Raw genomic sequence first — 17,154 nt, forward strand, 5'->3', positions numbered from 1 at the left:
ATCAGGATAGCACTAACATACACAGCATTTGTTAAACACCATGCTTTTGTGTATGTGCTATGTGAGGAAGAGGGTGACATCCCATATTTCTTTGGGGTAAAGTGCCTCCGTCTCACAGACTGACTTCTCAAAGACTGTTTAAAAGGATATAGATATGAGAATGCAACAATCTTGATGTACCAATTAGTTATGGTTTTGACGTGGAGGCAAGATGCAACTCATTAATGACAAGAAGGACTGGTTCAAAATTGCTCTGTTATTTGGACTGCCTTCGAATGAAACTGTTTTGTAGTTTATTCTGTTATGAAAGTGTATGACGTGACTGATAATCATTGCAGAGGCAATAAATGGGTCTTTTTTTTTTGCTCAACGCACACTACCCCAGATTACTTTGCGCACAAGGTCTTGCTTAAACTTATAGAAAGCTTGGGTCTGCTGATGGATAGTTGCTTTCAATATGGGTATGAGAAAAAGCATCTGGAGAATCTCAAATTGTACCAATTTGGTGCATTGGAATTCTGTATAATTGGAAGGGATTTGTTGAATTGTAATTCAATATAATAGGATGGAAGAACTGGGCTCTTACCATTAATCACACATTTCTTCTTCATTCCCTTGGCTAGTAATGATGATTGTCACTGAATCCCTCAAACCAGAGTCACTGAACCCGCACGGGGTTTGAATACAAACGTAATTCTACTGTAAATGTAATTCTCAATTGAATAGAACAAATTTACGGGCTTATTTGGAAAGGTGTGCACTTTGGCAGATGGAGCATTCACTTTCTTCAAATGGTCCCGATTCCTTTTGAGGTTAAATGGACCCGCAAGCCCTAAAGACAGAGCAGAGCTTTGTTTAATTTACGTTTTACAGATGTATTGAGAGCACAAACCAGTGAAAAACCATTCACTTCGAAGCCTGGTTTTGTCCCCTTATGAAATTTTAAATAAGCAAAAAAAACACTACAGTGCCTCTGTCGGTAAATGCATGACCCGGGGAGGGGTAGTACTGAGTCCTGCAGACCAGGAAGTTCCGAGGTCTGTGCTGAGATAATTGATCTCAACTAGAGGCTGCACCAAAGGCACTACAATTGGCCTCAGCACCACTGGGCTAGGGAAGGGGATATAAACAAAAAGGGAGAGGTACAAGGTTTGGATGCGGGTGAGGACAAGATTAATGTGATGCCCTGTGAGATCAAATAGAAACATAGGAACAGGAGTAGGCCATTCAGCCCCTCGTGCCTGCCAACACTCACTGTCTGGGCTGACACAGGAAGAACGGCCATTTGGGTGAGGTAACAGATGAGCCACAACTTTCAGGAGAGGAGGAGAGAAAATTGGGGGGGGTGGAATGTAATGGTAAAAAGGTAAAAAACAGTAGATGTCCAAAGGGACTTAGGGGTTCAGGTACATAGATCATTGAGGTGTCATGAACAGGTGCAGAAAATAATCAAGAAGGCAAATGGAATGCTGGAGGACTGGAGTACAAGGGGGCTGAAGTTATGCTGCAGCTATACAAAACCCTGGTTAGACCGCACCTGGAGTACTGTGAACAGTTCTGGGCACCGCACCTTCGGAAGGACATATTGGCCTTGGAGGGAGTGCAGCGTAGGTTTACTAGAATGATACCTGGACTTCAAGGGTTAAGTTACGAGGAGAGATTACACAAATTGGGGTTGTATTCTCCAGAGTTTAGAAGGTTAAGGGGTGATCTGATCAAAGTTTATAAGATATTAAGGGGAACGGATAGGATGGATAGAGAGAAACTATTTCCGCTGGTTGGGGATTTTAGGAGTAGGGGGCACAGTCTAAAAATTAGAGCCAGACCTTTCAGGAGCGAAATTAGAAAACATTTCTTCCCACAAAGGGTTGTAGAAGTTTGGAACTCTCTTCCGCAAATGGCAATTGATACTAGCTCAATTGCTAAATTTAAATCTGAGATAGATAGCTTTTTGGCAACCAAAGGTATTAAGGGATATGGGCCAAAGGCAGGTATATGGAGTTAGATCACAGATCAGCCATGATCTTATCAAATGGCGGAGCAGGCACAAGGGGCTGAATGGCCTACTCCTGTTCCTATGTTCCTATGTAATTTTTAAAAAGTGGTGTCCAACAGATCTGATCTTGAAAGACCACAGGATAGTCAATTCAACTTGAAATAACTTTCCAAATACACATGCTGTGCAAGGAACAAGGATTAGTTCCTTGACTTTCAAGACTGAGACTGATAGATTTTTGTTCGCTATGGACATTAAGGACCCAAGGTGGATAAATGGAGTTGAGGTACAGATCAGCCATGATCTGATTGAATGGCGGAACAGGCTCGAGGGGCTGAATGGCCTCCTCCTGTTCCTAGGTTCCAATGTTCCTAGTCGGAGCAGCGCCTCAGCTGACCTCTTTTTTAAAGTTACTGAGGTGGTTTGATGGCCAGTAAGTCGTGAAACAGCAACTTCCTAATCTCAACCAAGCTATCAGGAGGAAGGGACTTCCCCAAACAGAGGGAGGGCGAAAAGAAACAGGACACAAGTCAGCTCACTGCCCTGTGCAACTCTTAGTGAGCAGCCTCAGAGCAGCTTTGACACAGGCCTAGGAGCAGGTCGGCTGGTTGGGAGTCTCAGTCAGGGAAAGGAGGCTAAACAAAGAAAAACAACTTATAATAATAGTTTGCTGTGAAATTATGTCACTTTTAAGGAAAACATTTGAAAGACATAAAATGATTACCTCAGCTTGCACTTGACGGGAGTGCTGGGTCCTTTTGTCTCTGCAACATCTCCGTTTAGAGCAGCTGATTCATCTGTTTAAATGTGACATTTGAAATTATTATTTAGACTTTTGCTCACTTTTCAGCTGTGGCTCAGTGGTAGCACTCACACCTCTGAGTCACAAGGTCATGGGTTCAAGCCCCACTCCAGAGACTTGAGCACATAATCCAGGCTGATACTCCAGTACAGTACTGAGGGAGTGCTGCACTGTCGGAGGTACCGTCTTTTGGATGAGACGTTAAACCAAGGCCTCATCCGCTGGTTCTGGTGGATGTTAATGATCCTCTCGCGCTATTTGAAAAGCAGGAAGTTCTGTGTCCTGGCCAACATCCCTTCATTGATCAAGACCATCGAAAAAACAGATGAACTCATTAATTGGTCTCATTGCTGCTTGTGCGAGCTTGCTGTGCGCAAAATGGCTGCCGCTGCACTTCAAAGTAACTCGTTGCAGGTGAAGGAGGTCGAGATGTTTCTGTGAGCTATCATGAGGTGCTCTGTAAAAGCAAGTCTTTCTTTTTTTAAACTGGTTCGCACCAAATTCCAGTTATATAATGGGTTAATGCCTGCATTAAAATAGCACATAGAGGACTTGGAAAGCTTTGCGTTAGCAGTTTGTTGAAAAGCTGCGCAATTGCCATTTCTGCTTGAAAATCTTTAGTTTGATATTTTTCACATACACGAAACACCAAGATTGATGGATTAAGTTTGTTTATTCCCACAATTACATCTACACACCCTAAGATTTCAAGTTAAAAAAAAGTCAGGATCAAAATTGTACTTATTTCTGAGTTCCATTACTTAGCAGTTAGCAGCTAATCCAATATTGACAATTTAAAAAACACATTAGTTGTATAACACTGGCAGCTAAGTAAAAACAAATTCTAGAATTTTCCCCCCCAAGTCATGCCACCACCATTCAGCTGGCACCTGCCAGGATGGCATAGGACAAGCCAATGTGAAACTGCAATTGTTTTTAGTCACCTACCATTCCTACATTATATCCACCCCACCCCCTGCCATTTTTAATGGTTTAAGAATGTATTGTTTGCTTAACAAGTTAATCTAGCTTAGTATCACTCACTGACTTTTTTTTGCCAAGGGACACAATCTCAATCAATGTCTTTCTGGAGGGCAACTCTCAGGACACAACAGGTTATAGGACACAGGTCTGCATCTGTGATTCCCCACGCAATAAGCTCCTGATTCCATGTAACTGGATGCCAAGTGGAGGCCCAAGGACTCCCACAGGAAGGGGGAAAAAAACCACAGGGTCAATTGTTGTATTTTAATAGGGTCCTTTTATTTGTTGTGTGCAAGCTGCCTCCTGACTTTTTTAAAAATTCATTCTCAGGGATATGGGCATCGCTGGCAAGGCCGGCATTTATTGCCCATCCCTAGTTGCCCTGGAGAAGGTGATGGTGGGCCTTCTTCTTGAACCGCTGAAGTCCGTGTGGTAGTAGTTTTTTTACAATTGCTTGGCCACTTCAGAGGGCAGTTAAGAGTCAACCTCATTGGTGTGGGACTGGAGTCACACATAGGCCAGACCGGGTAAGGACGGCAGGTTTCCTTCCCTAAAAGGACATTAGTGAACTAGTTGGGTTTTTACGACAATCCGACAGCTTCATGGTCACTTTTACAGATACCAGCTTTTTATTTCCAGACTTTTTAAAACTGAATTCAAATTCTCAAACTGCCATGGTGGGATTTGAACTCATGTTCTCTGGATTGCTAGTTCAAGTAACATAATCACTATGCTACCATACCAATAGCGTGCCCTTGTCTACTTTTGGCGGAGAACAAGAAAAGAAGAGGGAACAGCATTAAATCCCAGCTCAGGCAACATCTCACAGCCAGCCAGACAAGAATGGAAGCCCCAGGGCACATGGAGCAGCAATCCTGGTCAAAGCCACATAATTGGGGGGGTGGGGGGCACAAGTTATCACTGGGGATAGCACTGGTGAATTGCTTTCTGGTGAGTTTTGGTATTGACAAGCTCTGGTATGTCAGCTCCATCAGTGAGAAAACATACTTGTGTCCATAATTTCACCCACAAATCTTGACAGGATTTACCAAAGTGCTCTGACAATTTCAATTGATTCTGCTTACAGTTCACAAAATGCACAGGGTGGTGGGGGGGTGGGGGAGATTGGCTTGTTTGTGATAAGGTTATTGCACAGTTACTGCCTCTAGCAGCACCATTGTTTTGGTGGTAACCCAATTTGTTCAGTCATTACAGCGGACTCAGATTTTCCAGTCAATGTCAGTTGCGATGTACTAACTCAGGGTTGTCCAATATAATAGCCACTAGCCACATGTGGATAATTGGGAATCCAGATGTGGCTAATTGCATTTCTGATTAGTAAATAAAAAATTAGGACTAGCCACTGTCGTTGGGCATGTGATCTCAATACTTACATTTGCACGGAGTATGCATGTGAACTTTAACCTTTTTGTGCGTTTGTTGGTAAAACGATAAGATGAAAAGCAATGTGTGAGTGTTTTATGATCATTGTAAATAATTTACTTCCTTGGTTACTGAATGGTGATAGATGTTTGTTAAGTAAATATACACGTGAAGTACATTTATCTGTATTGTGTGTAAGGTGTTTTCTACTAAAATTAGTGCATGTGGCTAAAATGGTGTCACTGTAGCGACATCTGTGGCTATTCAGTGATTTCTATTGGACGATACTGGGCTAAAATACCAATTAAGCCAAGTAGGAGAGGAGCAAATATGAGCAAAATAAGCCAATTGGGAATTTTCTGCAACTTTTTGTACACTAATTGTGTGGAATAAGGTGTATTTGAAGCAGAATTTAAAACCTCTCACACTGCTAGATAAATGCCAAAAGCAAATCTGCCCTGTGTATTGTGCTGTAAATGTCACAACTATCTGTGTCCGATTCCTGGAAATGTAGTGGTGTAGGTGGCATACAGGTGAGTGTGCTTCCACATTCACTAGTGACACAGTAAGGGAGAATATTTCATATTTCTTGCCAGGCTACAGGATTGCGATTGGATCTCTGCTTTGGGTTGATCTGAATTATACAGGCTCCTGAGACAAAATGGTCAAAAAAAAATCATGCAACTTGAATGCTTTTTTTTTAAAAAAAAGGCTGCATATAGTGACACCACAAGTCCCGGCCAGAATGGAGGTGATTGGGTAATTCCCCCATCAATCACGCCACTGCTGTAAGTGACCGGGATTGATTTTACGCACATAATTTGTATTGTGTAACTATCCTCCACTCACTGCATTTTACTGGAGAAATAATCCTGCTTTTATGGAGAGACCTTGCTGTAGTTCGTAGAGACTCTTTAAATAGACTTTGCTGAGTAAATAGACTGTTTGTTGTAGTGCCCTGTTTGAATAGACACTGTTTGCTGTGAGTCCTGCCATAAGTCCCGCCCTGCCTCCAACTCATTGGCTGACACAATGGTATCAATATTCACTTTGGTTTTTTTTAATAAAGCCCTTTAATTAGCTTCTTCACATCCAAAAGCAACACATCTGCCAAGAAAACTCAAGGTTAGAGCTAATAAATAACTTCAAGAGTGTCATCCTCACCAAATTCCATGTTTCGTCTTCCCATCAGGCCAACAAAGAAATCATGCATGTCTCCTGCAGAAAAAGGAAATGTCATTCCTCTAATAATATATTGGCTTTACAGCTGTCTGTTTTATTGTGTTTTTCAGTTCCAGGTACCCAACCCAACACTTGAGTAGGTCTGGGCTAAATGCCCTATGCCAGGGTTATCTGGGGTCACACACAGCCCCCCCTGCCCACTGGCAATCTGGTCCTCAAAGCCCAGGTAACTCGGTTCTGTTTGTGCTGATATTTCTTATTCACTGGTTTGTCCTGTTTTAATTTTGTGGACCTGGAGGTTATGAAAGGGCTGTTCTCCATGCTGTTGCCTCATTGGTGGATAAATCCTAAATGAGGACACCGAGATCTGTCAATATCAGCAACTTGGGAGATCTCCAAATTAATGGGAACATGGTTTTAAACTTTAGATGTGGCCCATTAGGCCCCATGATAATGCACCTAAACAGCCCATGAAGATAAAAGCTTGGATAAAAGTAAATAAAGAGGAACTATTCCTATTAGCAGAAGGGTCAAGAACCAGAGGACACAGATTTAAGGTGATTGGCAAAAGAACCAAAGGCGACATGAGGAAAAACTTTTTTTTTTTAAACGCAGCGAGTGGCTATGATTTGGAATGCGCTGCCTGAAAGGGTGGTGGAGGCAGATTCAATCGTGGCTTTCAAAAAGGAATTGGATAAATACTTGAAGGGAAAACATTTGCAGGGCAACGGGGAAAGAGCGGGGGAATGGAACTAATTGGATTGCTCTTACAAAGAGCTGGCACAGGCTCGATGGGCCAAATGGTTACAGCACAGAAGGAGGCCATTCTATGATTCTGTGACCTCTGCCCTATGTTTCTTTTCCCCCCACTATCCTCCTGAAGGTGACTTGTGCTGGGCTACAATTCTACGATTGCCAACTGACCTCCACTGTCTTGTACAGATGGTCATTCTTAATGTGTAGGACCAGACAGCGAGGGGGTGAATTTCAACTTGGACAGAGACGCTAAACGGGTGGTAATGGATAGGCCATCCGTTAAACACTCCACTCAATTTTCCTTCCCATTGATTTCTTCCGACCTTTAATCTCACTTGACATTGTTCATTTTAAACCTGTGCCCTCTAGTTCTATACTCAGTCTAAATCAAATACCCCATTTATATATGCATGATCCATACCTCTTAACATTTAAAAAAACCTGGATTATGTCCCCTTCTTATCGGCTTTTGTCAAATATCAAGTTCATCTCCATGAAATAAATATATCTTTATCCCCATTAGAAACATGATCGCTTTAATTTTACCCATAATCCATTGTAAGCCACCTCCTCTTTCCTGCACCCCGCCCCTCCCCCTCCACAAAGGCCAGGCCAAATATGGCCATATTATGTAAATGGAGCTGACCAAGCTTCACAGGCGCTAAGAAAATACTGTATGACCAACGCCTAATGGGAAAATCTGTTTAAGAACACTTACGTTTCTGAGCTACAGGAATTTCCTTTGTACCTGCAAATAAAGAAAGAAATTTCTGTTTGTGTGAATTCACTGCATTTCTGTCCATATTTACAATCTTCAGAGTCTTTTTATGGCAAGCAGTAAAGTACTTTCTGGTATAATTTTCTCATTAATTTTCTCCCTCTTGAAGGTGTTGATTCCTTGCCGGTGAATTGTTCCACAGGTGCCACTTAGCTCCATTACATTGCCCCTGAATTCCCATTCTTCATGTGTGAGCCTTTACAGTGAGCTTTGGTAGGCTATTCAACTGGGTGGGGTGTCACGGTGGAACCTATACTTGTCCTCACAGGTGCACTACCAGCAGGTGTCACTGGATAGCAATCAGGAGTGGGAACCCTGGATGATTCCCCGCCCCAACCCAGGGACGCCAAGGCCAATTTTTGCTCCCTTCACCACTGCTTTTGCCTGAGCACAATTAGGTGAACACCTCAAAAAGTGCTTCCGGCTTTCATGCCAGTGGTGGAGCAGGCCTATATACTTCATTGCGGAGTTATCGAAGGTCGTTCCAACTCAAAATCAAATGTGCCGCATTCCTGGTCTGTATGGCTGCAGTGTGTGCCATCCACAGGATGCACTGCAGCAACTCGCCAAGGCTTCTTCGACAGCACCTCCCAAACCCGCGACCTCTACCACCTAGAAGGACAAGGGCAGCAGGCACATGGGAACAACACCACCTGCACGTTCCCCTCCAAGTCACACACCATCCCGACTTGGAAATATATCACCGTTCCTTCATCGTCGCTGGGTCAAAATCCTGGAACTCCCTTCCTAACAGCACAGTGGGAGAACCTTCACCACACGGACTGCAGCGGTTCAAGAAGGCGGCTCACCACCACCTTCTCAAGGGCAATTAGGGATGGGCAATAAATGCCGGCCTTGCCAGCGACGCCCACATCCCATGAACGAATGAAAAAAACTCACCGCATAAACCTGCTGAGCCACTTGGAATACACTTACTCCCAGGGGTCCGTGGTTCTGTGTACAATTTGTCATGTACCCCATGACACACACCCCATGACACACACACACACTTGTGCGAGATCAAAGATGACAATAACTCGATGGCATGCTATTGGAACACTAAACCAGTGCCATTCATTGACAGCTTCCTTGTATGCAGTGTCATAAAAAAATAAATCACCGTCAGTGCAACCATATAATACCAGGGCAACGCCAGACACTGGGGGAGAAAAAGGACCTGGTGACATCTCAGACCATTATATAATTAATGCCACTGTCTCCTATTTCACTCTAGTAACATAACCACTACACTACCATCCTGTGCTGTAGGGGTATGGTAACATACTGGTTATGTTACTGGACTAGCACTAGCCTGCACTAATAATCTTGTGAACATGAGTTCAAATTCCACCATGGCAGTTTAAGAATTCAAATTCCGTTTAGAAATATCAGGAAATAACAATCTGGTAAAAGTAACCATGAAGATATTGGATTTTCCTGTTAAAAACCCAACTGGTTCACTATTGTTGCCGTCTTTACCAGGTCAGGCCTATATGTGACTCCAGTATCACACCATTGTGGTTTGACTCTGAACTGCCCTCTGAATTGGCCTAGCAAGCCACTCAGTTCAGGGCAATAAATGCTGGAATTGCCAATGACGCCCACACCCCGAGAATAAATTTTAAAAGTTTAATTCTAGATTTTCTAGTTGATTTTGGACTTACCAGCCATTCTCCTCCCCATCAATCCCACAAATCCATCATAGGAAAGACCATCAGAGAAACGCTTCAGGAAGAGCAGTTTCTCTGCATTCGGGTTTCCCTGCAACAGAAGACTGGAGATTCAGCACCGCAACCATGGGGTGTCCAAACATATCCTCCATCATCACACAGCCTCACCACCTCCAAACCTTGTTCCTTTCACTTTATTTATTCCTTATTTTCTCTGTTTATTTGAATGTATATTTTCTCTGGAATTTCCTGCACATGCTTATGCCAGCAACAAAAACAAACCCGACTTCCTTAAGGACAATAATGTCATCCTTATGATTCCAATCACACGCAAATTTATGCTTTTAATACTTTCATCAAGTTCATTTTCTAAATATTGTGAAGAGCAGACGTCCCAGGACGGACACCCAGGGAACTGTCCAATTAGAACTGCTAACGGAAACAAGAACTGCTACCATTGGTCACTATTATTCAGCCAGTTTATTATTGGATGTATAACATCCTCTTTTATCTCAAAAGCTTTCATTAAAGACACAAATCACTTGTGAGGCATCTTATTAAATACATTCTTAAAGCCAAAATATATCTCCCATCAATCATGTTACCATCATCCACCAATTCTGTAAATCCGAAAGAATTCCAATCAATTTGTTGGCATGAATTGCCTTTTATAAACCCAGAATTGTTTGCAATTATAATCTTTATTCTTGTTTAATGCTCTTGAATTGCTTCATTTATACCAGAATCCAGTGTATCTCCCGCAATAGAAGCCCAGCTGACAGGATTCCCAAATTCAAGCTTAGAATCAGATTCTCCAGCTCAAGTAATGTAGATAAGAAACAACAGGGTCCAAAGCACTAACTACTGTGGCACTATCCCCCACCAGTCCAAGACTACATCTCTCACAAGTACTGTTTCTTGTTTTTATCCAATTTCTTATCCCGTTCCATGTTCCACCCTGGATTCCCATGGTTTTTAGTTTTATTAGAAGTCTCTCATGTGGAACATTGTCAAAAGCTTTCTAAACAAACATCCAAATTAACTTTATCATAGGGAATTCCATGATCAACTTTATTTGGAACACCCTCAAATTCAAGGAGGGTGGTTAACAGGACTTTGCCCTCCTCAATCCTTGCTAGTTGTAATTCATTGCTATACAGGTACCTCCCACAGCCTATTCCCTAGGCTGGTTTCCATTATTTTACCCATTAATGATGTTGCCTGGGTCCAGTTGATCCTTTTTTATATACAAGTACTGTGTTTTCTGCTATCAATCTTGCAGAGCCTCTCTGGAACCCAATAATTCTTTCATAGCTATAGTAAGTGCCGTGTAAATCTCCCACTAGTCTCCTTCTGCACCCTGGGATATACTATCTGATCAAGTGCATATGTTAGTCCTTATTCCTTTATCCTGTCAGGTACCTCCTCCTCATTGATCTCAATCCTCTGGGATATCCACTGTACTCGAATAACTGGATAATGAGCAAGTGTTCTCCTCCCTAGTGAATATTTCTAGAAAATAAGTAATTCTACTGTTGTCCTTTACTCTTCAGTTACTCCACTTTTATAGGAGTTCCTCCCTGCCCTTAGCTTATTATTATTTCTCTCAGATATACAGTGGTCTTGCATATTAGATTTTTTTTAATGTTCCATTTTTCCTTCACTGAAAATATCTCAGCAATACATCTCTCTATTTCTTTTACTCTCATTTTAGCTTGTGTTTTTACAATTACTGCCTTGGTCTTTCGTGACATTGATTGTCAGTTAACCTCAACTGTGATCATATTACGGTCGCATAGCCCAAGAGGTTCGACCCTGGTTACTCAGCAATCCTAATTTTAACTATTAAAGAACATGTCACCGAAGTTGTCTTGAACAGTGGCCATGCGTATTTCATTGACTCCCAAATCAACCTCACTGCTTTTGATCTGTTTGCACTTTGTTTGACAGGTGTAAGATTCAGCCACCACCATTGTCTTGCATTTACTATGTTTAGTTAACAATAGTTTGCTGAGTGTTATCCCACACAACGGAATTAGAAAGATCTCCAGAACGGCGGAACAGTTCTAAATTGGTATTCTCAAAACGATTTTAAAAAAAGGTAACATTTTTCAAAAAATTGTCAAGAGTTCTCGGGAGGAGTGGGAGATGGGAAACGTGCCTAACCTTGGTCAGAACTTCGCTGTTTGCCAACTGTCCCTCGTGGTTTCCCCGACAGATTTTCAGCAAGATGGAAAGTAACGCCAAAGCAATGAAACTTTTCATTCTTGCGTGTCTCCCTGTCAGGTGAATCTAAACGAGAAGAAATCACAGGAAAAACAATTGGAGTGAAAATTTACCAAACTGGAAGGGGCTAGATCCTAGGAAATATTTCTTAAAAATCTGCAATTGCAAGTTCTAAACGATAATTCCAATTTAGTGCAATTTTTTTCCCACACAGTGTACATGCTCACCCATTAGAAAAAAAAGAGGGGGCTGCTTTTGATACTTTCTCTCCCAGTCGGAGTAATGCTCAATAATTGTTTCAAAATTCCTTAACCTGGTAGAAATATTCCAGTTTCTGGGTCTTCCCTCTCTCTAAGGTGTTACTTTGCTGATGCCAGCTGTGGAAGTGACACCAAGCATCACCATCGAGAATCTTGTGGGTTAATGTCCAAGTGGATACTCAGTCAGTACTGAATGTTCTCAGGCTGGAATGTTCCGTTATTGATCTCTCAATTATTCTATTTTACTCAGGATGTCCCAGCATTTAGACAGCGCTGTTAAAATCGCAAGCTGTCAACATCGGCTGATTTGCTGATTCTATAGAAAATCGTGTTCCCACCTCCAGCACTGACCCAAATCCCACCCTTTTAACACACCGCAGGTTGAGAGGTAAGGGAGCCAGCCCCGATCCCCAATCCACAGGCTTCCTGACAAAGCTGCCTGGAGATTGAAGCAGCTACTTAGTGGGGGGGGGGAGATCTCCTCAAGAGAGGGGATGGGGTACAGCAAAGTGCTGATTCCTCAATTGAGTGCTCTCAATGAGGAGCAGCACTCAGGAAATCATAAGCCTACAGCCTGAGATCTTCCATCCAATGTGAAATCAGTCTTTAGTACAGCAGTGTTGTCACTGGGCTTGTTTAGCCTATTGATACCAATAGTCTACAGGAAAAAACACATCTAAGCCAATACACATTATACTTCTTGTGTGTGATACTCATTGCCCCAAACTGTTCCAGCACAACTGTTTCCACCCCTAGTGATAGACCTGTGCCCACCAGTACTTCATCTTAGTGTCATATAGCTCAGAATGCTCTTTTACGACTCGACACAGTTCACATATGAAAATTTCACATGCCCAACATTACTGAAATCCTAGTGAGGACAAAAAAAAACTGCCTAAAAAGGAGTCACATCGAAAATCGTCCCCCTTTCCCCCCTCACTTTGGACTTTACTGAAATCCTAGTGACAACTGCACAGCATCTCCTACCAGGCAATAGATTTTTAATTTATTTTTAACAATGTATTTAGATGGGGAGAGTTACATTGAAAACATCTGACACACCCTTCTCCTTTAAGTGTCTCCAAGGAAGGTACTTGGTCCATATGTTACACTACTTTAATTACATTCAAGTCTCCACTTACTATTTGAAGACATCCCCTCCCAGGAAACCATATCCCAAACAAGTAACCTGCACATTATTACTGAGCTACCAGGTTTCATGTTGTTTTGTGGACGGTCTCTGAAAAGGAATTGTGTTTTAACACCCAACGTTCTGATTGTCCCTTCCTCTGTTGGGAGAAAGAGAGGAAGGTCTTTAACAAATAAACTGATAAAGATCTAGGAGGCTCAGTTCATTGAGTCTGAGAACACAATGATTATATTGGAGGACTAAAAATTAGTACTCTCTCTCTCAGACTTTGGCTTAAAACTGTATCGATGGGCAGGAGTGCCTGTTTTCTTCAAAAGAAACTTCTCTTTTACAGCAGAGGGTTACATTGAGATAAAAGAAAAGAAACGCAGTGCTGGAAATCTGAAAGAAATACTGGAAATACACAGCAGGTCCATGGGCATCTGAAAGAAAAAAAAGACAGATTAATGGTTTGGGCGGGTCAGGACTCTTCAACATCTTTCATTTAATTCAAAGTGTTTTTACAGTGCTTTTTCTGACCATTTGGCTTTTATCATCTAACATATAATTTCCACTGTTGTTGCCTTAACCCCTAGCCTCTCAGCAGGTCCAGAGAAACTGGTTTTTGAATCACATATCATGACATTAAAATAAACACCAATATTACAGTAATAAAGCTACACGAACATCAGGAATAGTTCTCTTACTGTAATCGTAATCCTAAACTGCTAAATACTTTTTATTTTTTAAAATTTTTGCTTGCCATCTTCTCTTTTCCCCAATTTGCATTATTTATCATTACCTTTTCCCCCCTATCAAATCTCCTTAATTTCTATGCTAACCCTTTTCTCTCTGTAAATAAGTTAAATACGTTTCCCTTACCCGTTCATTTCAGAGGTGAGAACAACTTCCGAGAAGAATCGATCTTTGATTGGCTGAAAACTGCCTCTAAAAGGTTGTACCTTAAGGGATGTTCCATCAATGCGCTCTGAACCACACCGTGCCCAAATAAGATAATTCATCTGCGGCCTTGGTAAGGGTTAAAATTGTGTATGGTCTCCTTTAAAAGATAACCCTCTGGAATTCTCAGAATTTGTCTTGTTGCTTTCCTCTGACATTGTTTCTCAGTTAAAGGAAAGAACAAACTTGCATTTATATAGCGCCTCATCACATCCTCAGAATGTCCCAAAGTGCTTCACAGCCAAAGGATTAACTTACTGAAGTGCAGTTGCAAGCAAATACGGCAGCCAATTTGCGCACACAAGATCCCACAAACAGCAAATTAATGAATGGCCAGTTAATCCGCTTTTAAGTATGTTATTTATGGGAGGAATGTTGGCCAGGACACAGGGGGAACATTCTGCTCTTCTTCAAATGGTGCGATGGGGGCTTTTGTTTCCACCTGCACAAGCAAACTGGGCTTCAGTTTAATGTGTCGGAAAGACAGTACTCCCTCAGTACTGCACTGAAATGTCAGCCTAGACTATATGCTTAAATCCATAGTGAAAGAAAGACTCTAACACTTATATAGTGCTTTTCACCAACTCAGAACATCCCAAAGAGCTTCACAGACAATGAAGTTCTCTTGAGGTGCCGTCGCTGTTATAATGAAGGAAATGTGGCAGCCAAATTATGGACAGCAAGGTCCCACAAACAGCAATGAGATAAATAACCATATAATCTATTTTTTTTTAGTGATGTTGGTTGAGGGAAAAATGTTGGCCAGGACTTTGAAGTAGCACCCATGGGATCTCTCACATCTGCCTGAGAGAGCAGACGAGGCCTCGGTTTAACGTCTCATCTAAAAGTCGGTACCCCCAACACTCCCTCAGTGTCAGCCTAGATTATGTGCTCAAGTCTCTAGAGTGGGACTTGAACCCACGACCATCTGACTCAAAAAGGTGAGAGTACCACCACTGAGCCACGGCTGATGCTTGACAAGCTAAACTCCAGCACTGTTGTATATTAATTCTAACTGAATAACAAAAAAAAGTCATTGCACTGTATCTTTAAGAACATCACACAGTCACTTTTCCTTTTATTTATTCTGGTTTTCATAATTATCTAACAATTGCAAAATGGTGATTAGCAAATGTACTTCTGATCAGATTGACGATCAATATTACCACACAGAGCACTTATTAGACCCTTGTTAATACAAAAGGTTGTTTAAAGAGGACCTTTGCTCAGGCTCCAAGTCAGTCCGCATACATCCCATGCTGTGTACTTAACAGGAGCAATTGGATAAAGGGAACACTTCACTCATTAGGGAGTGTAGGGTAGATTTTGACTTTGTGCGATAGTATAAAACGGGTGTTAGCGAGTCAGCAGCCCTTTTTACATCTCTCCCCATTTTTACTTCCATTAAAGTCAACGGAATCGGGAGAGATGTAAAACGGGCTGTCGACTCGCTATCACCCACCTTACGCTATCGCACAAAGTCAATATTGACCCCTGTGTCTCCATTGTACATGATTCTTACAATATTAGAGAAAGCCCCCCCTTCAAGCCAGCTGTGTCAGGGTTAAAATCATTTAATTATGTTACAAACACTTCTGCGACACGAAAGAATATTTGTTAAATGAACTAGAATGAGACACATTGTGAGAATTATAGGAACCATTAATGGAGAAAAATGACAGACTTCAATAACTAAGAGCAAAATACAGTACACTGAAAAGAACATTAGGCTGTAGCCAGATCACAGCACTTTCCCCACACATACAGCATTGTCCTCATTCGATCAGGAAATAAGGAAGAGTACTCAATTATAGATAGCAGAATTTAGAAAAAAAGTTCACCCTTTTGAGAGTGGAGATAAAAGAAAATACTCAAAATCTGAAATCAAATCAGAAAATGCTGGAAATCCCAAAAAGACTCATCAGAACTTGGAGCTGGTGATGTGTTGCACGCAAAAGGTTAACTTTTCCTTTCTCTTTCAGGTGCTGACTGACCTGTTGGGGACTTACAGCATTGTTATTTCATTCTTTCAAGCATCACAGCTAAGCCTGCTGAAAGTAGAAAGCCTCACAACATAGTCAAGGAGATATTCCTGTTGTCGCATATTAATGAACTCTCATGAAGGCTCTCCACCTGAGATATTAACCTGGCTTTTCTCTGCCCCATGCTGGCTGACCTGCTGTCCATTTCCAGGTTTCTTTTGCATATTAATATTTACATTGTTATTGAATATAGATTTAAATGTAGTGTCTCCAAGTTAGGACATAACAAGCAACCAGACTTTTAATAAAATACAAGATCACAGTAAAAGTAAAAGAACTCAAAGAAAAAGATTGACAGTGACTCACAAAGCAGCAGTGCGATACAGCTATTGATTGGTATCATTATACAATGTATTAAAAAGAACAATTCATGCACATTTAAACAACATTATTTCAGAAAATAAAAAAAATCTTTTAAAAATTCAAAAATGCAATATGATTTATGGTTATTTAAAAAACATTTTAAAAGGAAACTCATAAAAATGCACGATTAGAAATTTTAAATATAAAATTGCACAAATACCCACAACACAGAAGTAATGAGCACAATTTTTTCATCTTTTCAATATAAATTTGAATAAAATTGGAATGAACATGCAAAAAATATACATCAATAAAAAAACTTTACTACAATTATTATTCAGCAAACCTTGCAAACTGCTCAATTAAAACTTTCTTCTGGTAAATTCACTGCTCTGAGCCCGTCCTTGCCTGGTCCCTTAGATACATGTGGAGTAGCTCGTTCCTTCTCCTTTATATAACTCTGCCGCCACAGCTGGGAGGAGATGATTTTCTGTCTGTCTCTTTGCTCAGCTTATTGTGGCCCTTCTGCTTGTGAATGGAGAATTGAGGACCAATCACAGCTTGCTGTGGGACGTCAAAGACTGCCCACACCAAATCTACCAATCAGGGACTAAGCAGCATCTGCCAGGGAGGTGTTAAGTGCTCCCTCTTTTCTTTTGCCTCCATTGCTGCATAAGAATTAG

General features: G+C 41.4%; 1 protein-coding gene across 1 annotated transcript; it reads right to left on the reverse strand.

Annotated features, from left to right (window-relative positions):
- Positions 1-526: 526 nt before the first annotated feature.
- Positions 527-16,889, reverse strand: LOC137306960 (tachykinin-3-like). Its single transcript, XM_067976335.1, has 7 exons — positions 16,818-16,889; positions 11,718-11,843; positions 9,546-9,642; positions 7,822-7,851; positions 6,330-6,383; positions 2,721-2,793; positions 527-832 (listed from the first exon to the last, which is right to left on the reverse strand). Exons 2-7 carry the CDS (start codon positions 11,814-11,816, stop codon positions 814-816), a joined length of 372 nt encoding a protein of 123 aa, XP_067832436.1. The 5' UTR covers positions 11,817-11,843; positions 16,818-16,889; the 3' UTR covers positions 527-813.
- Positions 16,890-17,154: the final 265 nt, after the last annotated feature.

The sequence above is a fragment of the Heptranchias perlo genome, chromosome X (assembly GCF_035084215.1).
Source record: "Heptranchias perlo isolate sHepPer1 chromosome X, sHepPer1.hap1, whole genome shotgun sequence".
NCBI classification, from domain to species: domain Eukaryota; kingdom Metazoa; phylum Chordata; class Chondrichthyes; order Hexanchiformes; family Hexanchidae; genus Heptranchias; species Heptranchias perlo.